At 42.6% G+C, this 26,040-nt stretch overlaps 1 protein-coding gene across 1 annotated transcript in view; it reads right to left on the bottom strand.

Moving 5' to 3' along the window:
- Window positions 1-26,040, bottom strand: part of dnah9 (dynein, axonemal, heavy chain 9) — a 550,870-nt gene that overhangs the window by 497,221 nt on the left and 27,609 nt on the right. The window contains exons 7-14 of the mRNA XM_073025877.1: window positions 25,345-25,512; window positions 14,905-15,021; window positions 12,434-12,581; window positions 7,523-7,637; window positions 6,441-6,509; window positions 2,730-2,856; window positions 1,847-2,102; window positions 887-1,128 (exon numbers count right to left, since the gene is read on the bottom strand). Of these exons, the coding sequence (XP_072881978.1) occupies window positions 887-1,128; window positions 1,847-2,102; window positions 2,730-2,856; window positions 6,441-6,509; window positions 7,523-7,637; window positions 12,434-12,581; window positions 14,905-15,021; window positions 25,345-25,512 (1,242 nt within the window). The remainder of the gene's footprint in view (window positions 1-886; window positions 1,129-1,846; window positions 2,103-2,729; window positions 2,857-6,440; window positions 6,510-7,522; window positions 7,638-12,433; window positions 12,582-14,904; window positions 15,022-25,344; window positions 25,513-26,040) is intronic.

Here is a 26,040-nt window from a genome sequence, read left to right as displayed (position 1 = left end):
CCGGCATTTGTTACTAAGTTTGTTAACTTCAATTTAATCCCTTCAATTTTCACAAGATTACCAGGTATTAGTGTACGTACCAAGCATGATCAATCAAGCACTAGGTAAGATCACACTGACTCCTAGCTAGTGGTTCAGTCAATAAGTACTGACTAGATAGAGTGCTGACTTCCCACCTGTACGCTACACAGAACACACTGGAGATCATTGACTGGAGGTATCCACCCTAGTACTTTCACATAGTTGAGGGCAACCTTAAAGATTAGCTTCATTTGCCAAACATACATTGCAACATACAGGGAAATGCCCTGTTTGTATTGAATCAAATCAGTGAGGATTGTGCTGTTCCCAAACTTCTAGCACCAACACAGCATGCCCACAATATACTAATTCTAACTATATGTCTTTGAAATGTGAGAGGGAACAAGAGCACCCAGAGAAAACCCACGTGGTCATGGGGAGAACATACAAACTCCTTACAGACAGGAGCAGGAATGAAACACTGATTGCTTATTGCTGCAAACCGATTGAGTTAACAACTTCACTACATTACCATCCTACTGTGTCATTTGGTAATATCCTGGGGTGAGAAAGTCATCATTATCAGGCCTCTCAATTTAAGGGGTTGTCTAATGTGGCCCCATTCATTTGTGGAGAATTGTTAAACATAAATTACAGGTTTTATATCAGTTTTCGTTATTCAACACCAACACTGTCAGCAGGCTTGACAGATAGTGGAATTACCTAATCGCATTCAATTTGTCCTGTAATAGCATTGGCAAAATATACTGTACATCCTTAACAATTTCACAGTAATACTAATTAGTCTGTAGTATTAGCTGAAATACTGCGCTTTCTTAAGGTTAGAATTCCAATTTTGCCATACCTTCACCAATGAGTGTATTTTTTCACCAGTTTCTTTAATAAAACTGTAGCGTTTCTCAAGTCTTTCATTCTTGTCATCGAGACTGAGGAGTGTATCTTTTTTCCCTTCCTTTCTTTCAAAAACAGGAGATACCCAAGTCTTCATAATATCCTGTATGGCACCCACGTTGTCTTTTGCTTTCTGCAATCGGTTCTCCAAGTCTTGGACCATATCCCGAACTTTTTGGATATAATCCCAGATGCCTTAGCAAATATTGACATGAATGCATTAAGCAGATGAATGTATTCAGACACAATAATATTTATCAGATTCCCTTTTTGAAGAGTTTCCATTTATCTTGATTGCCTTCTATTAGCTTGTTAATTACTATTTCACATAACTAGGTTTCTTTAGCCTGTTTTATAATTCATTTTTACTACTTAAGCATACTGCAGTCAACCTCTGGCAAGTTCTTGATTAATTTCATTGAAGTAGTTGTTAATCTTATTAGAGGTTAGAAGTTGAAAAAGTCAGCTCTTGGAAGAAACGGGAAATGAACATACTTTTAAACAGAACAGACTGGGGCTCTAACAATATTCACAGAACGTAAGTAATTTCTCATGAAACCTGGAACTGCAAACTGTTCAAACATTGTAGTCCATAGTTTTCTGGCTTAACCAAATTATTTTCTTAGGCATTCTTTACAATTAAATGTGAAACAACTTTCTTCCTAGAAAACCCAATTTAAAACAAACCTACTTTAATGAAGTTAAACACCTCTAAAAAAAAGCTTCTGTCCTTCTTTCCCCAAAAGCAATAAATTAATTTATTTTGGGGAAAAGGGCATTCAATTTTTTTAAAAAAATATCTCCATTATCAATGACAGATTTGATTCAATAGAGTTTGTGATTGCTAGCATTGAATATTCCATACAATATATAGTATATCAGAAGTAGGGAAAATAAAATGCAAATGAATTACCTTCACTCTTCCAGTTCAGTAATACTTCTGCCTCCTTCATTTTACAGTCAATCTGTTGTACCTGCTCCTCTATGAGAGGAAATTCCACCCCAAGGACAGACTTTAGGATTTTGTTGTACCAGTTGGCAGTCAGCTCCAAGGTTGCCACATACTGGTGGTAGGATTCTTTTGAGGCATATATTTCAACTGCAGTTTCAGGAATCTTCTCAACATGGTCTGTTTCTAAGTATCGAACCTCTCGTAGAACTGAGACAAGCTGTAAATGGCATAGAATAGCCAAGATCATGAGGCAAATAAAGAACATAATTGGCATACCTCTAATTTTCACTTAAACTTTTATTTCCTTGCAAATTCAATTTAGAACAAGGCTTTCTTAATGAAGATTGCATCATTATAACACTTTAAATCAACAATAAACATACTATTTTTACAGTAGCCTGAAACAGTTTCAGATACAAAGTTACAGGAGATTAAACTTGATTATAACTTCCACTAGATAAATCATAATTTGTTAGTTTTTATATTACAGTTCTTACTCATCAAAAACAGGTTGAAACACGAGTCTGGAAAACAGTGGTTTGACAACGATTGTGGTCTGGCATGTTTTGAATTTTTAAGACAGTGATACTAATGAACTAATTTAAATTAAGATACAACTAAGACCGAATAGTAACCATTTACATACATCTAAAACAACACCACAAATCACAGACCTTCAGTTGTAATACGTCCTTTCAACCACTACTTTCTGTCTTCTATGTGCAAGCCAGTTCTGAATCCAAACAGCCAATTCACCATTAATCTTCTGGATCAGCTTCCCAGATGCAGACTAACTAGAGTTTTATAAAGCTGCAACATAACTTTCTGACTTTGAATAACTTACCTGCGGCTCAAAATTAACTGAAATCAGTTTTGTTTCTGGGTCTCGTTTGAGGAGAGGTTGAGTTAGATTATATTGAGATTTTTCAGATACAGTTTTGGACCACTCTAAATACAGCTTTGCTTCATACCTAGTAAAATTGAAGGAATTCCAAAATAAGAGCAAGCAAATGTGGGTTGAACACTTCTGTAAAGTACACTTAATAGACTCCATATTAGTCCAATACCTCAAGAAGCACCAAAAATGAGAAAGCTAAATTTAAACAAGCTAACATGCAATAATCAAATCAGTTGTTGTCATAGTGACCCAACAAAAGAATTGCCATGCATTCAATAACTTGATCACCAAGTACAGTTTCCATTCACAATTTCATGCATAAATTAAGTATACAGTGTTTTTCTATTCCACAATTCTCTCAGCTGTAATCAGCTGAAGCCTCTTATTACATTGCAACCATTATTTTTCTTGAATTGTGATTTGTTTCTGCTTCGGATGTAATTAATAGTTTGTTCTGGTCACAGTGCAGTGACATCAGGTGTAAATTTCACTCAGCTAAACGTTTCCAGCAAAACTTTGAGAATCTCCATCAGAAATCTTCCTACATTGCCTGTAGTTTTTGATACACATGAACACTGAAAATTATCCCCACAAACCAATTTTTAATATCTCATACCACACAGAATGATAAATTTAAATCCAAGAAAAACATGGTTGTAATGTGAGAAGTCCACGTATTGAACCTGCTGTGGTTTGCATTTCTTTTGAGAAACTGACCAGTAAATTTAGAGCAATGAGACCAAGATCAAAAATTCTCTGAATCAAAATCCACATTTCAGCCCTCATTCTTGAAGTTTACAGAATCACCACTGCAGTATGCTGGAACAGTGAGGAACATCAGTCATTTGAACCCCATTCTGCTAATATGAAATCTATATTACAACCGTAAGCCTATGGCAAGCAGACACCAAATGAATGCCATGGATGACAGGGGAAAGAAAAGGCAATGCAGAGAAAGAATAGCTAATGGGAGAAATACACCAAGGCAGTGACGCCAAGGCTGCAGGATATGTAGATCATGTCTAACCAACTAAGGTCAGTTTTGAGGGGGCAAATTGCTAAACTGCTGGTGAATGTAGACCAACCTCGTGATACCATCATGTCACAGCCCCTTTCAATTTCCCAGACTTAAGACCATTCCAGACTGCTGCTGCCACCACTTAGAATCGTAGAAATGTACAGCACAGAAACAGACCCGTCAGCCCATCTGGTCTGCGCTGTACCATTTAAAGTGCCTACTCCCATCAATCTGCACTGGGAGCATAGCTCTCCACTCCCCTACCATCCATGTACCTACCTAAACATCTCACACTTCATTAGCATCTCATGCTCCATTGCTAACTATTGCACTGGAGAGGTCACCTGAAGTGCATATTCAAGGAGGAAAGCTGCACTTACATTCACGGGGACAGGCAGTGCAGCACCAATATTTGTCTCTGTTAAGACATTGGTGGATTCAGACTCTCATGACAACTTCCTGCCAGGAGCAGGGTGTAGTTTTTGAGGGAGTTTGGACTGCTTTTCACAAAGCACTCACCCGCCATGGATACTATAATTCACATGCCTGTCTGAATATCTCTAAGCCTCTGGAAGCAGTCTGCCAAGCCTCTCCCATTAGTAGAGCATTTATTCAGCAGTAATGATCCCTTGAGCCATGACAAATGATGATGCTTTGCTCTATATCCCTAAATGAAGGCTGTAGACATTACACCTATTAGATTAACAGCAGTAGCAAGAACTACAATAGATTAATTGGAACACTGCACCAAAACTGGTGACATCAGCTTCATCACATTATCCAGAGAAACATCAAGTTTCTACAATGAACCTTACAGTTGACCTTTACCTTTCACAGACAGCAGTAGGGGAATCTCAATATTGTTCTAACAGTATTGCAGTTTTAAAGCAATTTCCAATGTTTGTATGTTGGCCCAATGCACTTATGATGGCAAAGTAAAAAGAAATTTCCAGGAATGATAAAACAGAAATAAAAAATGAACAATAATGACTGGATTAGAATAAAAGGCCTTGCAAAAATGTTAGTGACATTTTGTGTGAGCATCCATTATCATCAGAGTCGAGATTGCATTGGATGAAGCATAATAAAGACATAACCAAATCTGTATAAAATTTAAATCAAGGGACTGTCTTTGGGTAATGGAGGAATTAAACCATTAGGTAAATGGAATAATACATTTGCAGTAGCTCATTTAGGTGAATGAAGGGATTGTTATTCATCGAGTAAACTCTGGATTGTGTGCACATTAAAAATCTGCAATTAATTTTAAATTCAGTTAAATGTGATTCATAGCAGACATTCATTATTTAAAATGTAAAACATTACCTTTTCTTAGAGTGCATATAGTTAATTGCTCTAAAATGTAGCTACATTAGTAAGTAGATAGCATATGGCTAAATCAAAGCAACAGCTCAATTGCTCCTCTTGCACCCAATGGTCACAATCACTTTCACCCCATCAGCGCTAAACAACGGCAGAAACAGCTAACTGCCAAACCAAAATCTGCTCAATACAAACTATTAAACGATTATTAGACAAGAGGGAACTGAGGAAACAAGCTGCTTTCAGAGAGACATCAAGCTTTTCACGAAAATAACAAAGCAAAGATGGTGAGATCAGTTCTCAAATACAAATCAGACACATCTGAGTTTTCAAGGTTTTAGATTCCAAATGTTTTAAAGATGCAAATTGCCATCAAAACCCAATGCCTTCACATACATGTTTCTTTGTAAAATGATAACAGAAGAAATGTGCAAGACCCTGATTCAAGTTCATCCATCTAAGAAACATAGTTTGAGCATCATGGTTCTTACAATGTATGCCTGCATAACCCATTTTATCCATCACAACTTACACAAAAGAATTGCACATCTCCATATATACAAAAAACCAAATTTTCTGACAATAATGATCTACCACATGCAACTGTACTCCACAGTACTTTTCATTTTGCTGAAGTGGTTTAAAAGGAACTGCCTGAAGGAATATTGAACCTACTCTGTATAACGTTGAGGTCATTAAACACTGTGGATAATAGCCACTTTCATCACTGTTAGTTGATTTGCACCACCAGAATGGATTTGGGCAGCACAGTGATGCTAGTAGAAGACTGCTGCCTCACATGTCCAGCAATGTGGATTCAATCCTAACCTTCTGTGCAGTCCTTGTGGAGTTTGCAGGCTCATCATGTCAATGTGTGGATTTCCTCTGGATGCACTGGTTTCCTTCCATAAAGACATGCAGTTCAGAAGGTTAGATGGCCGCTGCAAATTACCCATAGTGGTGGGATGGTTAATGAGAATATGGGAATAAGTGGGTGCTTGATGGCTGCTTCGATTCACTGGGCTAAAAGGCCTATTTCCATGCTACATTACTCGAAACCACAAGTTATCATGATCAGAGGAATTTTACACCAAACACTGGAGAATATTCAGTCATCTTATACATTGGGACATTCAACAGGATTGCGAAAGATCAATATGCAGAAGTGGGGAAACTATCATGCATTGCACTTGACTCATCATAACTAATTCCTGAATTCATCTTTATTTTCAACTCTCAACCTCATATGTCTGCCAACTATTACAATGCTTGAAGGTCAGTTTATTGAAAATTAATTTGCAGAACTTTATACTTACTGATCCAAAAGTTCCATCATCTCCTGATACATCTGAATCATTCTTTTACCTTCTGTGGAGTCCATCTGCCTGTAGAAATTATTTGTATTGGTGACTAACAAAAGGCAATATTCATACAACAGTTGAATTATTTCAAGCTGTACAATACTTTATCCTGCATCTGCAGACAGTGTACTTCAACTGAGTACATGCAAACAAAGTTCTAAGTTATTTTAGGATATAAATATATGGACTAATGTAATCCAATCTTCTTTAATGCACTGATTTACTTCTCTAACATAGCAATAGGAATGGATTGTAGGCAGTATTTTGTAATAAATCCCTACATTCAGTGACTATGGATAGAACTCCAGAATGTCATAATATCTGATTCCACTTGCCACATTAGAGGGGGAAAGTGAGAATATTACATTGATATGCTGCAATTATGTTCCTCAGAAATTTATCAAAGTTCTTTACATCTAAAAGGCAAAAGCTGCAATCCTTTTGTGAAGGTATTCAAAACAGCATCAAACTCATAAGTTCAGAGTAGTAGTGCATCCTGGTTAAACCAGCTTTCAAAGACAGCTATATGTTTAGTTGTGATCTAAATTTCTTCACTTTATTCTCATAAAAATTGTTTTGTACTGTTTTGTGTTTCATTTAGAATTTTAAGAGCAGATGAACATTCCTTCTGTTTAATTAATTTTGCATGCTATAGAGTATGAAATAGCTGGGAGGTATCAGTAGAGATTCTAGACAGCCTGCCAGGAGCCTGCCTAAACAATACGTATGTAGGTGAGGAGGACGGAATGAAGTGAGAAGCTGGGAGGTGATAAGCAGAAAATGTAAAGAGTTGAAGGAGGAATCTGATAGGAGAGGAGAGTTGAAGATGGGAGAAAGGGAAGGAGGAGGGGCACCAGAGGGAGGTGACAGGTAGGTCAGAAGAGATGGGGTAAGAGGAGAACCAGAATAGGGAATGGCAAAAAAGGAGGACGACCACATTTTTCCCTCAAAGCCAGTTACTTTACTGTGCCAGAGATACAAGGCTCTGCACAAAAGGACTCCTGGACAATGCCCATTGTTCTGTGCAAGATACATACAGCTGTGTGACTTGTTTGAAATTATTAAATGGCACTCGAATGCGCTCCCTTAATTCTTGCGTCCAGCGTAACCCACCGCCTACAATTGGCATGTTCTTGTTCAATGATGGATTTCCTACAAAACAGAAAACAGGTTCTTATTGACTGGTGAACAATCTAATCCTTGCAGCAAGGGATTTAAATAAATGCTTAAAACGGTGTACTTCACAAGCACTGTGTTTATACTACAGCCTATTTTTGGGCAATGTAGAAATAAATGGTAGGGTAAATGAACCTTTGAAATATAGAGAAAAAATGACAATCAACTCATCTACCATTTCAAACAGTGGATGAGATGGTTAAACAATATACCCACAAGTAGAATACAAGGCTGAGGTACCTTCTTCTGTACAAAGGGTGTAAGCTCAAATACATGAAACCACCTCAGGCATTTAGAGGAATGATTGACAATAAAGTAACTGTCACAAAGAGTAATTTTAAAACAATCAAATGTGAGTTTCTAGAACATAATATTATGCTGAGCTGCAAAGAAAAAGCCAATGCAGCATGTTGTTATGACCTGGAACTCAATACCCAAAAATGTGGTGGATACAGATTCAATGGTGGTTTTCTGGAAAGAGTACCATGAACACTTCCAGTGCACAAATTTGAGAAAATGCTAGAAGTGAGAAAAAATATGGATTGTACTTTCAAAGATTAACACAAGAGACTGCAGATGTTGGAAATCTTGTGCAACGCATATGAAATGCTCAACGCACTTAGCAAGTCAGGCAGCATCTAGTGAATAAACAATAGACATTTCAGACCAAGGTCATTAATCAGTTCTGAGGGGCCTCGGCCCAAAACGTTGACTGTTTATTCCCCTCCGTAGATGCTACCCGACTTACTCAGCTCCTCCAGCATTTTGTGTGTTTACACTTTGAAAGAGTCAATGTAGATACAATTGCTCAAAATGTTCCACCCATGTTATATAAATCTATAATTCAACTCCAATGTAACATTTAAGTTTGTTGCATACTTCTTCTCAACTTATAATTTTAAATTAAAACAGGATGTTCTCTTTAATTTGGGCAAAGGGGCAATAGTGCTCAAAAAATAACATGACATTATTGAATGAAAGTACATGCATTAAGTTATTGGGAATTTTGCCAAGGGGCACATTCATCTGGTCTTGTGGTGTTAGACTAGAAGAAAGGTTACAAGAAATGTATCTTACACAGCAAATTGCCAGGATGCTCTCTCCCTATCTCTTTGTGAACATGAATTTAAAAAGGATAGGAAATGCTGCATAAATCAGTGATGCATTCCAACCACTTCATTTTGAACCATCTCAACACAATAGACGAGAGCCACTGTAGTGAAACTCTGCATCTAATTTTGCTTTACATTTTTCCTTCCTACTCCTTCCTGAAGGAGATTAATAAGAGGACATGCCTTAAATTATCTATATTTTAAAGCACCAAATGCAACCTTTACAACAAAATTTAGTGACATTATTCACTCCGAGGCACCCACATAGGGTTGAATTTTAGAATGACTCATCGGATTTGAAATAATTTAAAATTAATATTCAAGGAAGCATTCAGCTCTGGGCAGCAGAGAATAATGGAATGCTTAAGCGGATTTAATAACAAACAAGCTGTGGAAAGTCCTTTTTCTCAAAACCTACTCTCTGTACTGGACAGATGGAAAAGGGATAAAATATAATTATTCACTTTCACATATAATGCACCATGTTTAGAGAGCTCTAAAATGTTTCAATATTTTGCATAGTTTCCAAAAGACATATAATTTTGAAGACATTTTGGCCATGCAGGTTAAAGGCAAACATTATGCCAACGGTTATATAATGAGAATGAAGTTAAATAGGCAAATTAAAGGAGACCAAATTTCTAGAATCATCTAAAAGGACGTAAAGTTATATCCTGACAATGTCTGCCTTTTAATCATCTAAAAAAAAAGGAGACATTATCTAGATGTGTAGGCTTTAGAACCGATGGTGGGGAAGACCAAACAACTTCCACCATTTGTATGTTATAATAATTTATCAAAATTTTACAGATTGATTTACATTTTTTCAAGAGAAAACATTAAATTTCATATCCATGTTTAGTGATAACTCAAAAGTGATTGAATGCAAATTTTCATTTAAAAAAACATGTTCTTCCAAAAAATAGAAATAATTAGTATATTCTTATTTGATTTTGGCAGCTAAATTGAAATTTATACAAAATATTTCAATATTATTTTTAATTAGTATAAATATCTCAATGATGAATAAAGAAGAAACAGTAAAATTGCAATAAAACAGTACAGCATGCTCAAGGTAGAAAATATCCCAAAATACTTTGAGTTAAAGTCAGAATTGGGTACTATGTCAAAAGCTGAGTCAAAGAGTTATAAAATAAAATGGAAGGTTAGATTAAAAATTGTCAATATGCAACAAAGCATATTGTTTGAAGCATTGTCTGAAAAATTGTCACCAGAAGTTAGATTTAGGATCCAAGCGTATTTCAAGTTCATATGAGCACTGTGCCTCTCAAAGTTTAGCTTCTTTGCTTGAAGTTAATGAAATATTTCCACTCATTTGTTTTCATTCTCAATGGCCTCCTTTCTTGTGTCCTCCAGACTGCACCACATCATCCCCACCTCATGCCCATAGGCATGATAATGCTGCACCACCAGGTTCTAAGAAACACTGTTTCTAGGCAAATACGGAACAACTCATTCTGATTGGGAAATATTTCCTACTACAACTGCAATTTTTTTTAGTTGTAAGCCCACAATGAACAACAATGACAAAAAAAGGCAAGTATTCAAGTGATTTTTAATTTTAATTGAAGCCTACTCAAGCTGCTTAATGTGAAGGCGGGTACCCACACTGCACACAAATTATCAAAACTTCTTCAATGAATGGACATTTTTGAAGAGATAAACAGAAATTTAAATCATTTCTTTACTGAAAACTTGGAAGAATAATTGAATGCCAGTTATTGTCATACCAAGAAACCATTATCTAGTAATTTACTCTGACACACAGACTTAAATAAATTGCCTAAAATATTAAAATGTTAATTCTAATATAAGAATTTTTAATGCTAGCATTTTAATATATAGAACAGTAAAGCACTGGAGCAAGCCCCCCCACCCCCAAGTCTACTTAAACTAAATTTCTTCTGCCTGGAAGAAATACAAAGGGTGATAAGTTTGTGGCCTAAGGTAGAAGGAATCAATTTTAGAAAACCTGGGACATTTATTTTTCAACATAGTCTTCTCCTACATTTACACACTTAGTCCAGCAATCATGGAACATACGGATCTTGGACCTCCAGAAAGTGTCCACAGCAGGGGTGATTGATAAGTTTGTGGCCTAAGGTAGAAGGAGATGAATTATTAACTTCAAACTTTCTGCATAATCATTCTCATCTGCCCATCACTTTTCTCTGCTGTCCTTCCCTTTCTCCCAGGGTTCACTGTCCTCTCCCATCAGATTCATTACTGAATGTGCATCACAGTTGCAGCAGAGGAGACCATGAAGTGAAATGTCGGAATGGGAATAGGAAGTCGAATTAAAATGGATGTCTACCAAGAAATCCTGCTTTTAGTGGCGAATGGAGAAAAGGGGCTTGACAAAGCAGTCCCCTGATCTACATTGGATGTCACTGATATAGAGGAGGTCGCACCAGGAACACTAGATACAGTAGATGAAGTGTCACATCACCTAGAAAGAATGTTTAGGACCCTGATAGGTGGTGAGGGATGAGATGTAGGGGCAGGTGTAGCACTTGTCATGCTTGCAGGGGTAAGTGCCAGGAAAGATATCAGTGGGAAGAGATAAGCAGACAAGGGAGTCACGTAGAGAAGGATCCCGTGGAAAGTGTATTGTGCAGTGCAGAAAGGAAACTGGGACCAGCTAGTTGGAGAGTGTGATGGACACCGACTGGTTCTACTGTGCGTGCTGTATTGCTCTATGACTCTAAAATTACCTGGTATCTGATAGCACAACGAATTTAGATAACATTGCACCGAGTTTGATTGTTGCAATGCTGATTTTGACTTACCAGCAGAACCCAGTATTCCACAATACTTCAAAGATTATTAGGGCATTATGTGTGTAACCCACTAAGATTTAAACTCAGAACTAATTTTCATAACCTAATTTAATCATGGATCCTTAAACTTTAATTTTGTAAACCATCACCATATAATATTGAATTACTGAGATGAAAGTTATTACCAAGTGCCAAATACTGTAATATTTTTCCAAATGTCTTTCTCCATTCATGTGAATAACCAAAGACTGACCACATCCCTCTGAACCACTGCTTGTTCAACAACTTACTGTGATTTTGCATACTTTTCTATAGGTTTGCTTAGATTAATGAAAATATTTAACAAGCACTCTCTAATGTGCTTTGCCTCACAGCAGACTGAGACACAATGCTGGTGAGTTAAAATGGAACAAACAGAGATGGATGGTGAAGGCTGCTTGAAACCATGGTTCCCAATACGTGCACACTCGCTGATGTCCCCAATGAGAAATACAAAGCCGATCTTGGAAGCTATTACAGATTAAGCAAGAAGAAAACAAAAGGCAAGACATTATCAAGCAACTACAAAGAATCGTGATCCATACTTCAGATGCGAGAGGATGGAAACTGTAAACAGGTACATGATACACAAAACAGTATGTATAGTCTATAGACCAGAAAGCAATCCAGTAATGGGGGATGTTAGTTTGAATTTTTAAAAAGTAGCAAATTGAGTGAACTATAGTCTGAGCATGGGTTAGGGCAAGAGACAGAGATAGGAGAGAACAGCTATTCTAGAAATGTTACAAGTATTATAATTTCTCTGTCACCCCAAGACTTAATTTTTTTACAGTTGCAATTTATTAAAATGAATCTATACCTAATTCCACTTCTTGCATATGCTTGTTATAAATGTGTTTAGCATCATCCAGGTCCTTAATGAACATCACCATGAGGCGAGAGTATTTATCACAAGCGGCAGCTGCTATTAGGGGCCGTTCAAGGAGGTTGCCAAACATTTCCAGTAACTGTTGAGAAAAAGGAAACATCTTAGAATGCAGGTAAATATTTTATGTTGATTCTGCCTGTTCATTTATTTTCATTCCACAATTTGTATCAACTGCAACAATAATGCAGCTCGAAAGGGCACAACTTCAGGATTGAAGGATGTCCTTTCAGAACTGAGATGCGGAGAAATTACTTTAGTCAGAGGGTGGTATATCTGCAGAATTTGTTGCCACGAGCGGCTGTGAAGGCCATGTCATTGGGTGTATCTAAGACAGAGATAGATAGGTTCTTGATTAGCCAGGGTATCAAAGCGTATGGGGTGAAAGCAGGGGTGCGGGGATGACTGGATGAAGTGGATTAGCCCATGATTGAATGGTGGAGCAGACTCGATGGGCCAAATGACCTACTTCTGCTCCTATATCTTATGGTCTTAAATGCTGAAAATACTGATCAAACATTAAATACTGCTCATGGCTGCAGTGGCATAATGAAGAAGCTTAAGGTGAGTGAATCTACTGAAATGGTTTAATAACAGTCAGTCCAGCATGGTTAATTCTATAAGCTAATCCTGATCCACTGTGAATTCACCTAAGTAGGTTTAATGTTGGCAACTCTTAATCTGTATTGCCAAAAATCCTGTGAGTGTATGGACAGTCGCCACTAGAAGCTGTTAACAACATTTAAAACTCACATTCCTCCTGCATTTATAGCAAAGGAAAGCATAATTAGGGCACATAACAATTCTTAATATGTGATACTATTTTGGTGTTTTTTGTCAACTCCTGTCATATTCACTGAGCCCAGCCATATTAAATATGGATGTGTTCTAATAAGATAGATAGAATTCTTGGGCATAAACTCTCATCTTAATGGGCACAATTTCAAGTTGTAACCACAGTGGAAACTCTAGGCTTCAGAAACAGAAAGTATTTAACAGATTTATGATTGTTTTGAATTATTCCTGATCTGAATCAGAGTAAGTTATGTTCTTCAGTGGTTACAGTCAGAGTCAAAAAAAGGAACATTGCTTTGCTAAGAATTTCTAAAGTCTCTGAAAATGTTATATGTTACCATGAAAACTGAGAATTATTGATTGTGAACAAACTATTTGCCATTTGAGACCACCACCAAGAACATTTCTGTACCATTAAATTATATTACCACCAACATAAAGTGCACCATCCAATCTGTATAACAGCAATCAGGATGGCAAAAAGCCCTCAAGGAGTGTCTTTAAAATCAGATCTTCATTCAACTGACTCTCCAGAACCAGATCAAATATTCAGAGCTTGTGCAATTCAAGTAGATTCGTTGAGGTACAAATTTGTCTTGCTCCAGCCTACAAAAAGGACCGTAGCAAGTCAGCAACCATGCTAATACTCCCAGTGAGACGAACGTAGATAGGAGGACTTCTTTGTCAAGTACATTCGCTCTGTCCACTGCAAAAGGCAGGATTACCCAGTGGGCTGGCCACCCATTTTAATTCAATTTCCCATTCATATATGCCAGTCCATGGCTTCCTCTGCTGCCATGGTGAGGCCACACTCAGGAGGGAGGAGCAACACCTTATATTGACTCCAACCCGACAGCATTACTTCTGGTAATTTTGCCTCCCTCCCCCTTCTCTCTTTTTCTATTCCCCATTCTCAACCCTTCTCTTCTCCTCACCTGCCCAGCATCTTCCTCTGGTACCCACACCTTCTTCCCTTTCTGTCATGGTCCACTGCCCTTCCCAATCAGATTCCCTTTTCTTCATACCTTTACCTCTTCTTACTTCATCCATCCTCCCAGCTTCTTACTTCATCCACCTTCTCCCTCACCTGGTTTCACCTATCAACTGCCAGATTCCCTCTCCCCTTATTCCCCCATCACCTTATTCTAGCTTCCCCCTTCCTTTCCAGTTCTGATTGAGGGTCTGAGCCTGAAGTATCAACTGTTTATTCCCTTCCATACATGCTGCCTGACTTGGGGAGGGAGAGGGGGAGAGGGAGAGAGGGAGAGAGGGAGAGAGGGGGAGAGGGGGAGAGGGGGAGAGGGGGAGAGGGGGAGAGGGGGAGAGGGGGAGAGGGGGGAGAGGGGGAGAGGGGGAGAGAGTGTGTGTGTGTGTGTGTGTGTGTGTGTGTGTGTGTGTGTGTGTGTGTGTGTGTGTGTGTGTGTGTCTTGTCTGTGTCTCTCTCTGTCTCTCTCTCTTTGTTGTTCAGTTTCCAGCATCTGCAGAATCTTTTGTGTGTACCTTAATACTCCATTAAAATCTGTCACATACATGCTACTGTCAAAGAGGAATTTAGACTTCATGATTTCACATCAGTAAATGGTTCAAACTTTGAAGCAAGCCATACAGACCTTGAATGCATGCTCCAAACCAAAGGCATCATCGAAAGCTTGACAGAAAATGGCTGCCAACCGTCGATCAATATCCTCAATTTTTTGCTTGTAATTCAAAAAATCTGCTTCAAATTCCTGCGTATGAAAAGAAAATCTTAATAATTCATTGTGAAAACCTTCCTTCTAATATTTTTTAATGTATTCCTGCTGAACAGTATGGCGAGTCAGATTTGGTTCACTCACAGGACTGCCTGCAGAAAACATTAACAGTCAACAATATCAACAGGGAAGAAAAACGTTTTTAACAATTTCAATCTGTAGGAGATCTTTTGGTGAAAGTCTCCACTTCTATCAATAGCTTGCATTTAAATAGCACTTCCTATGCAGCAAGAGGTTCTGAGGCATTTTGCAGGACTATCCTCAACAAGACCTAATACAAGATCACTGAAGGAATTGTTAGCACATATAACCAAAAACTTGACTAAAATGGTTTGTTTGTCTTAAAGCAGGAACAGATAGATGGGCGGGGAAGTTGAAGAAGACAACAGCAGCTAAAACTATAGCTGACAATGCTGGAGCCATTAAATTTGAGATAGATCCAAAGGCCAGAACCCATTGATCTCTGAAAATAATGGAACTCAAAAAAACTAGTAAGTGATGAAGTCAGAGGGATTTGAATCAAAATAATCACTTTAATAATTAAAACATTGCTGAAGCAAGTACCAATGTAAGTTAATACACACTGAGACGACAGGTGAATGAGGAATGGTACGAGTTGGACAAAAGGTGGCAACGATTTGGGCGTTTGAGCACAAGAAACTCAAACACCAGGAGTTAGTAGAGCAGAACCAGAGCCAGGGGTGATGGGTATGAAGCAAGACTATAGAGTTGGGGTGTAGAGGTTTTGCTAGCTACCTGCTCTGCAGAACCTACTCTATCCATGGCATTACAGGGGCTGCAAAGTAAAGAGCCATCAGGACCATATCAGAGGGTACTGAGTAAGCCTCCAGATGGCTATGGATCAAAATGTGTGACCCGTGGACCAGTGCTGCTGGGACACAAGCCAGAGCCTGATGTTACGTACCCCTTAATGGGTTAAAAAGAACCAACAGAAATGGACACACCTGGAGTCCGAGTCTTCTGTTATAAACTCTATTTTATTAGTGTACAATGTCCGGTGTATGTTACTAAAAAGGGCTTCTTTGGTTTGTTACGAGTAGGAATGTTTCTTTGTCTGTTAAATGTTTATGTCGCCGTTGTTTCGCTTTAGAATGACTGATGTGGTAATTGTATTCAGTTGTTAATCAATGGGGAATGTTATTGTGTTTTGTGAGGCTGGGAACTTGGGGGAGGGGTTGCGCGGGCTTGGGGGTGAAGGGAGTCGGCAGGAGTGACGGACGAGGAAGGTGGACGGGCGCTGAACGGCTCGTAAGAGCACCGGGTGGTCCCAGGGGTGACGACGTGGCTGTCGGATGATTCGTTGATTGAGTTCCTACGATGTGCACTACACTGACTGAACTTTGATAAGTTGGCGCCTTTTGTTTTTTTCTTTCCTTGTATATATATATATATATATTGTATTGCCTAATACTTCTTTAGTTAATGTTAGTAAATTCTATAAAGTGTATGTCATAACGGCATTTGGTGTGAAGTTGATACGGTGAGCGGCGCGAGGCATAAACTCGATTCTCACAGCACCTGCGTGTACGGGAGGTGGGTTGGTGTGTGGCTGGATCTCCTTTTCCCCTAGACATATACCAGCCTGTTCGGTAAGTGTTACATTTGTGGGGGCTCATCTGGGATTGGATTGTCAGGGGGCTGTGGAATCGCGCAGGTAGTGAGCGAAGATGGACAGAGATAAAATTGTTCACTGGTGTGGATTTGAAGGTGTACCGGTACAGTACGCATGCGTAGTGAGCGGAGTGGATTTTCGAGTTTCGGGAGACACGCTAGTGCGGGGGTTAAGTTTGGTGAAAGGTATGGGGCAGGTAGAATTGGTAGCTAGATGGTGTGGTAAAGAGATGGAGTCTAGCTGGGTGTTGGTTCGTACAAGTGCTGACGTCAGGACGTTGGAACTGCCGGCAACGGTCAGTGTACCGGGGGAGGAGGGGCTGTGGGGGCTCCACACCCTCTCCAAGGATGAGGCTGAGGAGACTTTGGAGGAGGAGCTAGAGCTAGAGGAAAACCCCAGAGAGGTGGCAGGCACTAGCAAAGGGAGGAGGAAGGAGGGAGTCGTGACTAGGCCCCGCTCCCCAGGTAGGGTGGAAGCCTCCGAGCTGACAGCCGCACTTAACTCCCTGGTGGGAGTGGCCGAGAGGCCACGGCTGAAGCTGGGGGTGTTCTCCGGAGCCAAGCCTACTCCGGACGGGGAGGTGGACTATGAGACCTGGATCGAGCATACGTCCTTGATGTTAGAGGAGTGGCCAGGCTCGGAGGAGGAGAAGCAGCAGCAATTGGTGGGAAGTTTGAGGGGTTTAGCAGCCAAAACAGTTCGGGAGTTGAAAGCTGAAAAGTCTGGGGCCTCAGTGGAGGAATGTATAGAAGTTTTGGAGGGAGCGTTTGGGTTGTCAGGGGAACCCTGGCTGCTTTTAGCAGAGTTCCAACGCCTGGAACAATGGAGAGGGGAAAAGCTCTCCGAGTACATATTTAGGATGGAGGGGATGCTCTCAGGGCTGTGGCGCCGGGGGGTAGTGAAGGCGCCTGATGTGGCTAGCGTGAGGATGAGTCAGTTATTCAGTGGTTCTCTGGAGGAGGACAAGGTGGCGTGGACTATTCGGCAGGCTTATAGGAAAGGCCCCCCTCCATCGTTTGGGCAACTGATTAGAGAGGTGCGGGAGGAAGAGAGAGCGTTGAGGCGGAAAAGGGGCGCGGGCCTACGGGAGCGATCCTCAGCGATACAGGAAGTGGTGGCTGGGTGGAGGAATGACAACCCATCGGGGAGTAGAGGGGAGGGACAGGGGAGGTACCCACTCTCGGGGCGACCAGTGCCGTGGGTTGGGAGTGGGAGTCGTCCTGGGAGAGGAGGGGCGGCAGGCAGCGTGTGCTTTAACTGTGGGAAAGAGGGGCATTTCAGGTGGGACTGTGGGTGGCCGAGGGTGTGCTATAGCTGTGGAGAGGAGGGACACTTTAGGTGGGATTGTGAGAGACCAGGAGTTCCGCTGAGGACAAGCCCCCCTGCGACTAAGAAGGGGGAGGTGTCGGGAAACTTAGGAGAGGCTCAGTGAGGGAACGGACTGGAGCCTCTGGAGGAACACGTTCCCAGAGATCAGCCAGGGGACCACAGGGTGCCCACGCCTCTATTCCAGATGGGCTGGTAGGACCCCGTGCCAGTGTGGGTCTACGGATAGAGGGAGTTTACGCAAAAGCCGTTCTGGATACGGGATCGCAGGTGACCTTATTGTACCGGTCTTTCTACAACCAATATCTAAAGCATTTGCCCGTAACCCCATTTGACGCCCTGCAGATTTGGGGTGTGAGCGAGGGTGACTACCCGTACGATGGGTACCTATCGGTGAGATTGGAGTTCTCGGAGGGCGATGTGGGAGTGTCCGAAGCTATTGAGACGTTGGTGTTGGTGTGTCCTGACCCGGTGGAAACCGGTGGTGCTGCCCTCCTGGTGGGGACTAATTCCCCCGTTGTGCGACGGCTCCTGGGAGCTTGTAAGGAGAAAGCAGGGGAAGACTTTCTGGAGACCCTCTCGGTGCATCCAGTGTTTCGAGCAGTGTTCAAAGAAGGAGTTGCCTCCCTCGGACTGGACCCGGAATGTAAACGAGGGACGGTGTGGTGTACGCAGGCGAGGCCCAAGGTGATACGACCCGGGGAGGTAGCACTAGTGATGGGGACCCCCAGATTTCCCGGGAGTGCCAACGGACGAAGCCCTGTTAGTAGACACCCCGGACGATCTTGAGGGGGAGACACGATTTCTGGCGGGGGCGCTGGTGAGGCCCGAAGTGCAGAGACCAGGGGTGGTACATGCGAGGCGTATAGCTATAAGTATCAGGAACACCACGGCAAGAGACATCATCTTTAAGAGGGGAATGCCGCTGGCACATCTGTTCCCGGTGACGGTAATGTCTAGCGCACCAGTGAGGACCCCTAACGGGGAGGGATCGGAGCATCGAAGGGAGCTGACCGCTGAAGTCTTTAACTTCGGGGATTCCCCTGTGTCGCTGGAGTGGAAACACAGGCTAGTGGAGAAGATGCTGAAGATGGAAGCTGTTTTTTCTCGTGGCGAGTTTGATGTTGGCTGCTCCAAAAGCACTTGCCACACCATTCGGGTGACGGAGGACACCCCGTTCAGAGAGAGATCCCAGCGGCTGGCTCCAGCAGATGTTGAGGACGTCCGGCAGCACTTGTGCAAGTTGAAGGAGGCCGGAATCATAGCTGAGTCCCGAAGTCCTTATGCGTCCCCAATAGTGGTGGCACGGAAGAAGAATGGGCGAGTGCGCATGTGTGTTGACTACAGGACGTTGAATCGGCGAACTGTCCCTGATCAATATACTGTCCCAAGAGTTGAGGATGCGCTGGCCTGCCTGAGTGGTGCTAAGTGGTTCAGTGTGCTGGATTTAAGAAGTGGGTATTACCAGATCCCGATGAGTCCAGGCGATAAAGAGAAGACCGCTTTTATCTGCCCGCTGGGGTTCTTTCAGTTCGAACAAATGCCCCAAGGCATATCGGGAGCCCCAGCCACCTTCCAGAGGCTCATGGAGAGAACTGAGGGGGATATGAATCTGTTAGAGGTGCTGGTGTACCTGGACGATTTGATAGCGTTTGGATCGACTTTGGAGGAACATGAGGAGAGGCTGTTGAAGGTGTTGGGCCGGCTTAATGAAGAAGGGTTGAAGCTTTCCCTGGACAAATGCCAGTTCTGCAAGTCGTCGGTTAGCTACGTTGGCCATATCATTTCGCGAGAGGGAGTGGCTACTGATCCAACCAAGATAGAGGCCGTGACCACCTGGCCGAGACCCCAGAAAGTGGGCGCTCTGCGCTCATTTTTAGGGTTCTGTGGGTATTACCGGCGATTTGTGAAAGGATACGCCAAAGTGTGTCACCCGTTGACTCAGCTGTTGTGTGGCTATCCCCCGGTGGGAAAGAAAAGGACGGGGGACCAGAGGCAGGACGCTGGAGGATACTGGAACCCGGTGGAACCTTTTGGCTCGAGATGGGATGATCAATGTGAAGAGGCATTCCGATCTTTGAAAAGGGCACTGACCCAGGCCCCGGTGTTGGCTTTTGCCGATCCCCAGAAGCCATATGTGCTGCACATGGATGCCAGTCGAGAGGGTCTCGGGGCTGTTCTGTACCAGGAGCATGGCAAAGCATTGAGACTGGTAGCCTTTGTCAGCTGAAGCTTGTCGCCATCGGAGAGAAACTATCCCACTCACAAGTTGGGCGATTACCTGTACGGAGCCAAGTTTGAGGTGCGAACGGATAACAATCCTCTCACTTATATTTTGACTTCGGCGAAGCTGGATGCCACAGGACATCGGTGGCTGGCGGCCTTGTCGGTATATGATTTCAGCCTGAGGTACCGGCCCGGAAGCAAGAATGTCGATGCGGATGCTTTGTCTCGTCGGGAGCCGGGGGAACAGGAGAGGGACGAGGAGAGGGACGAGGAGTGGGAGAGTGTCCCTGCCCCTGGAGTGAAGGCGATGTGTCAGTTTGCTATCACCGTGAAGGCCGAGGGAAGAGGGAGGCTGGAACGAGCCGTGGACCATTTGGGGGGTTTTGATGATGCCATACCCCTAGCTTACTGTGACCTGACCGCACTGCGGACTAAACAGTTGCCGGAACTGAGTCCGGGGGAAGTGGCAGCTGCTCAGCAAAATGACCCGGGCATTGGCACAGTGTGGAGAGCGGTCGAGAGGGGGGAATGGGGCGTTGGCTGAGAAGGCAAAACACCCATTCGTGCCCCTGTTGTTGAAGGAGTGGTCTCGGTTGAAGTTGAAGAACCAAATCTTGTACCGGGTAACGGTGCCTCCAGACCAACCCCACTGTTGGCAACTGGTCCTGCCGGAGGAGTATCAGCAGGCTGTACTCCAGGCCCTACATGATGATTCTGGACACTTGGGGGTGGAACAGACCTATGGATTACTCAAAGACCGGTTCTACTGGCCCCGGATGAGGGGGGAAGTCGAAGAATACTGTAGGGGCTGCAGTCATTGCATCCGGAGGAAGACCCTGCCCACGTTGGCGGCTCCACTGTCACACTTGCAGAGTGCGGGACCTCTGGACCTGGTATGTATGGATTTTCTGTCAATTGAGCCTGACACCAGCAACACCGCGAATGTCTTAGTCATCACCGATCATTACACTCGCTATGCTCAGGCATTTCCCACTAAGGATCAGAGGGCGACGACAGTGGCGAAGGTGTTATGGGAGAAGTATTTTGTTCATTACGGCCTTCCCAGATGAATCCATAGCGATCAGGGGAGGGACTTTGAGAGCCGCCTTATCCATGAATTACTGACTATGCTTGGGGTTGAGAAATCCAGGACTACCCCTTATCACCCACAGGGAGATCCGCAGCCAGAGAGGTTCAACCGGACCCTGTTGGATATGCTCGGGACGCTGGAGATTGGGCAGAAAAGCAGGTGGAGTCGTCATATTGGACAATTGGTTCACTGTTACAATTGTACTCGCAATGATGCTACAGGATATTCGCCCTATTATCTGATGTTCGGGCGGGAAGCGAGGTTGCCCATTGACTTGTGTTTTAGGGGCCGGGAAGTCCCATCTAAAGTATGTGTCCGACATGAAGAGGGAGTTACAGCGGGCGTACGAGTTGGCCGAGGCGGCGGCTACCAAACAAAATCAGAGGAATAAGATGCGGTATGATCGAAAGGTGAAGTTTGTTCAATTATTGCCGGGCGACCGGGTCCTTTTACGGAATTTGGGACTCCCCGGTAAGCACAAGTTGGCAGACCGATGGGCGGCCAGCCCCTATGTAATAGAGAGCCAGATGCCGAACCTGCCAGTTTACCGGGTGAAACCTGAGGATGGGAAAGGGCCTATCAAGGTACTCCATCAGAATCACCTGCTGCCGCTGGGTCAAGCGGTGCAGGTGGATACGGAGCCAGAGTGGGAGGTTACGCCTAGTACAAGGACTCTGCGAGGGCGCAGAGAAAGGGAAGAGCCCGCTGCTGAAGAGCAAGGACGGGTCCCTCAGCCGGAAATGGCTACTGATTCGGAAGAGGACGACTCAGATGAGTGGCCCCTGTTCCCATTCGCTGGTGCTCCAGTACCAGGAGAGGAGGCTCCTGGCCCTTCCCATACTGAATTGGGTGAGAGGAGGGAAGGTCTTGAGGGTCAGATGGAGAGGCAGCCAACAGTGGTGGGAGAGAGGGTGGAGCCTGAGCGTGAGCCGGAGAGATCTCAGGTGAGGGAGGACCCCCGTGAGGAAGGGGGTGAGGGTCTGTCAGGAAGACCTGGGGTGTCCGAGACAGTGGGTTCGCAGGTGGAGAGGGAGCCCAGTGGGGCAGAAGGGGTATGGAGATCTCAGAGGATTAGGCGCCCCCCGGAGCGGTTGACATATGTGGTACCAGGAGAACCGAGTGTGATTTCTACTGCTCTGGGTAGTTATGTCACTGCTTTCTGCACCTGGGTGGGGTTTTGTGTGTTGCAAGAAGCTTTGGGGAACTCTAGTAATGCCATGAGGGCATGACATTTGCTGGTGGGGAGAGAATGTACAATGTCCGGTGTATGTTACTAAAAAGGGCTTCTTTGGTTTGTTATGAGTAGGAATGTTTCTTTGTCTGTTAAATGTTTCTCTCGCCATTGTTTCGCTTTAGAATGGCTGATATGGTAATTGTATTCATTTGTTAATCAATGGGGAATGTTATTGTGTTTTGTGAGGCTGGGAACTTGGGGGAGGGGTTGCGCGGGCTTGGGGTTGAAGGGAATCGGCAGGAGAGACAGACGAGGAAGGTGGACGGGTGCTGGACGGCTCGTAAGACCACCGGGTGGTCCCAGGGGTGACGACGTGGCTGTCGGATGATTCATTGATTGAGCTCCTACGATGTGCACTACACTGACTGAACTTTGATAAGTTGGCACCTTTTGTTTTTTTCTTTCCTTGTATATATATATATATATTGTATTGCCTAATACTTCTTTAGTTAATGTTAGTAAATTCTATAAAGTGTATGTCATAACGGTATTTGGTGTGAAGTTGATACGGTGAGCGGCGCGAGGCATAAACTCGATTCTCACAGCACCTGCGTGTACGGGAGGTGGGTTGGTGTGTGGCTGGATCTCCTTTTCCCCTAGACATATACCAGCCTGTTGGGTAAGTGTTACATTAGTAACTACGTGAATAAAGTAATATAAAACAAGGTAAGGTAAACAGGTTAGTAGAGTATATGCATATATATAAGTGAGTAAATAATGTTCCCAAGCTTCCCAGCTCAGGTGGTTAGGTGATACAGTCTTACGGTGGTATAGTAAGTAATCAGTTCAGTTCTGGAATTTGATTTGAGTAGAGTTGGAGAGAGAGAGAGAGTTGGTTTGTCCTCCAATGCCAATGCCGATCCTCCACGTCGTCCTCCTGCTCCTGAAACTTATTTAAAGTCACCACTTGTGACCACAGGAGGTGGAATGATGGTTTTCCACAGTGAGCAATCAACCCAGGCCAGGGTTAAACACACCGATAGCTCCCCACCGGTCACTCCTTTGTCCACACTGTGAGCAAAAACCCCACCCTTGTCATGGGCACACAAAGCTCACCAGTGTCCTTCTTGCCTCTGGCGTCGTGTGTGTCTGATTAAAAAGTCAACTAACCTCACTAGTGCGGAACACCAGCTGTCCACCATATAGCTCCGCCTTTCAGTTTCCAAGGCAACTCACAGACTTTCTCTCTCTCTCTCTGCTGCTGAATTAGCACACAAGCTGTTCGCTCTCTCTCTCTCTCTTATTAAAGGAACAGTCCGCTTTAGAATAATCCTTCAAATCTCGTCACACTGAACAACCCTGGCTGGGTCGGCTGGGCAAAAGTGTCTGATGTTGAAAGACCCGAAACATCCGATGACCCCAGGTTACGTCACTGAGGATGTGTCCCAGTACATTCCAAGATGTATCTTAGCATCAGATGATGTCATGTTTACAGAAAGTGTAATGGGATAAGTCAATAGCTGATACAAATATAGATCAGGCCGCACCTAAGCTGAGGGAATTAAGTACTACAACAAAATCTAACAACCATAGAAACGTGAGTTGAGTGACACCCTGGAGTAAAACATGAAGGCATAAAATGCTACAGACCTAGGGCTAGTAAATAAGGTTAGTGTAGATGGGAAATTAATGGTCAGCATGGTGGGGCTAAGGGCCTAACATTTCCGTGTTTGTATATATGGTCGTATTTTGCTGTATGCTTCAATGAATCCCAATCCAAATCTGAAATATCGCAGACCGAAGAATTTAAATTGAATGTTGATCACTTGAGAAATCTTAGTCCAAAACAAAAGAGCTATGACAACAGGAGTTGATGCTTAAAGGTAAATGCAAACTGTCATCCTTCATATGAATGACTAGTGATCAGCAGCAGTGCACTGCATGGCCTGTCTATATAACCCAAGTGTACGGACACTGTACAGGGAGGTTCAAATAGTGAGAAGCTGCTGGAAATTTCCAGCAGGTGAGGCAGCAATTGTAGACAGTTAAAATAATGATCCAGGCCTGAAAAGTTAAGTTTCTCTTCCCACAAATGTTGCCTGACCTACTGAGTTTTTTTTACCAGGATTTCTTTGCTGTTTTCCATATTTCCAGGATCTGCTGTTTTATTTTATTTTCAGGCACTGCATGGTGGTTATCTGAATAGTGAACCTCTCCACAATGACTAATTAACAACTGTAGAGTCTGTAAATTGCTAGCTGCCAAAGCTTCTGCTTTGTGTGTAGAATTTTCCATGGTTTAAGTGTTATTCTGAAAGTTTGATAAAGGAACACCTGATCAAAAAACTGATCAAGTTAGTGCATTCTAGAACAAGTTTCAGAAGCAGAATTCAGTGCTCTTTCATGAACATATTGTACATTTAGAGTTAAGTTTAGAGTTCACATTTAGCTGACTAGAGTTGAATTTCAGCTTGTTATATATTCCTAAAAACTTAATTTACAGTCCTGAGCTTACTTTTTAAAACACCAAATCAGTATTATAAATTATCTTATCAACTGCCCTTTCCCAACAACGCACACAAAATGGTGAAGGAACTCAGAACATCTATGGGGGGAAATGAACAGTCGACAATTTGGCCGAGATCAGTCAACAGTCATTTTCATCAGTCAACTGTTCATTTTCCTCGAAGGATGCTGATTATCTGCTGAGTTCCTCCAGCATTTGGTATGTTGCTTCAAATTTCCAGCACCTGCAGTATCTTGTGTCTCTCTTTTGGAACATATATATTTTAGGACACTAATAAACGTGCTGCTCATCTGGTAAATGATGTAAAACCTGATACCTTCCTACCTTGTTAGCAGGATCCAAACAGTCGTAGGTACGATCTGTGAACACTTTGTACATTTCCTGGAATTCCTCATACATTTGCGCCACCTGCTGGCTTAATGACTTGCCCCGCATCCCTCCAAACTCAATTTTTTCTAATTTAAAAATATCTTGTGCTGTCACCAAGAAATCCTAAAAAAAAAGCAAAAGACTAAAGCCATTTAATGAATAATTGCTACTTCAGCTTTACAGTTAATCGTGAGAGCATAACATTAGACCCAATTTATAATCATCACTTAGGTAAATGCCTCCAGTGCTACAGAGAAAACGAGAAGAAATTTTCCCAATTAAGAAAGCATTGAACACATTTGTCTTTACTTCGGTAAAACTGCTAACTTTAATAAAGGTTAATTTTTTTCTGAATACGGTATCCGGAGACATTTGCTCTCATTTTTTGAAGTCTATTGATTGCAAATACAATAAACAAGGTTTTTTCTTTTGCATTTCTATCCTTGGTAAAACTGGATGAAGGGTTAATGGTCCATGCTAAATGACAAGGCTTGACTTGATAGATATTTGTAATTCCACAGATGATATGGAAATATAAAGTCAAAAAGACCAGACTAGGAGGTTACAAATTAACCCTGGAGATTAGGGGAGTACACCCTTTTCACAGTCTGCCAGTCTACACATATCAGTATACCTGAGGCCATTTGCAAC

The sequence above is a fragment of the Hemitrygon akajei genome, chromosome 22, assembly GCF_048418815.1.
Source record: "Hemitrygon akajei chromosome 22, sHemAka1.3, whole genome shotgun sequence".
Lineage (NCBI taxonomy): Eukaryota > Metazoa > Chordata > Chondrichthyes > Myliobatiformes > Dasyatidae > Hemitrygon > Hemitrygon akajei.
Note: the sequence above shows the minus strand (reverse complement) of the source record. Positions and strands in the feature narration are given on the sequence as shown.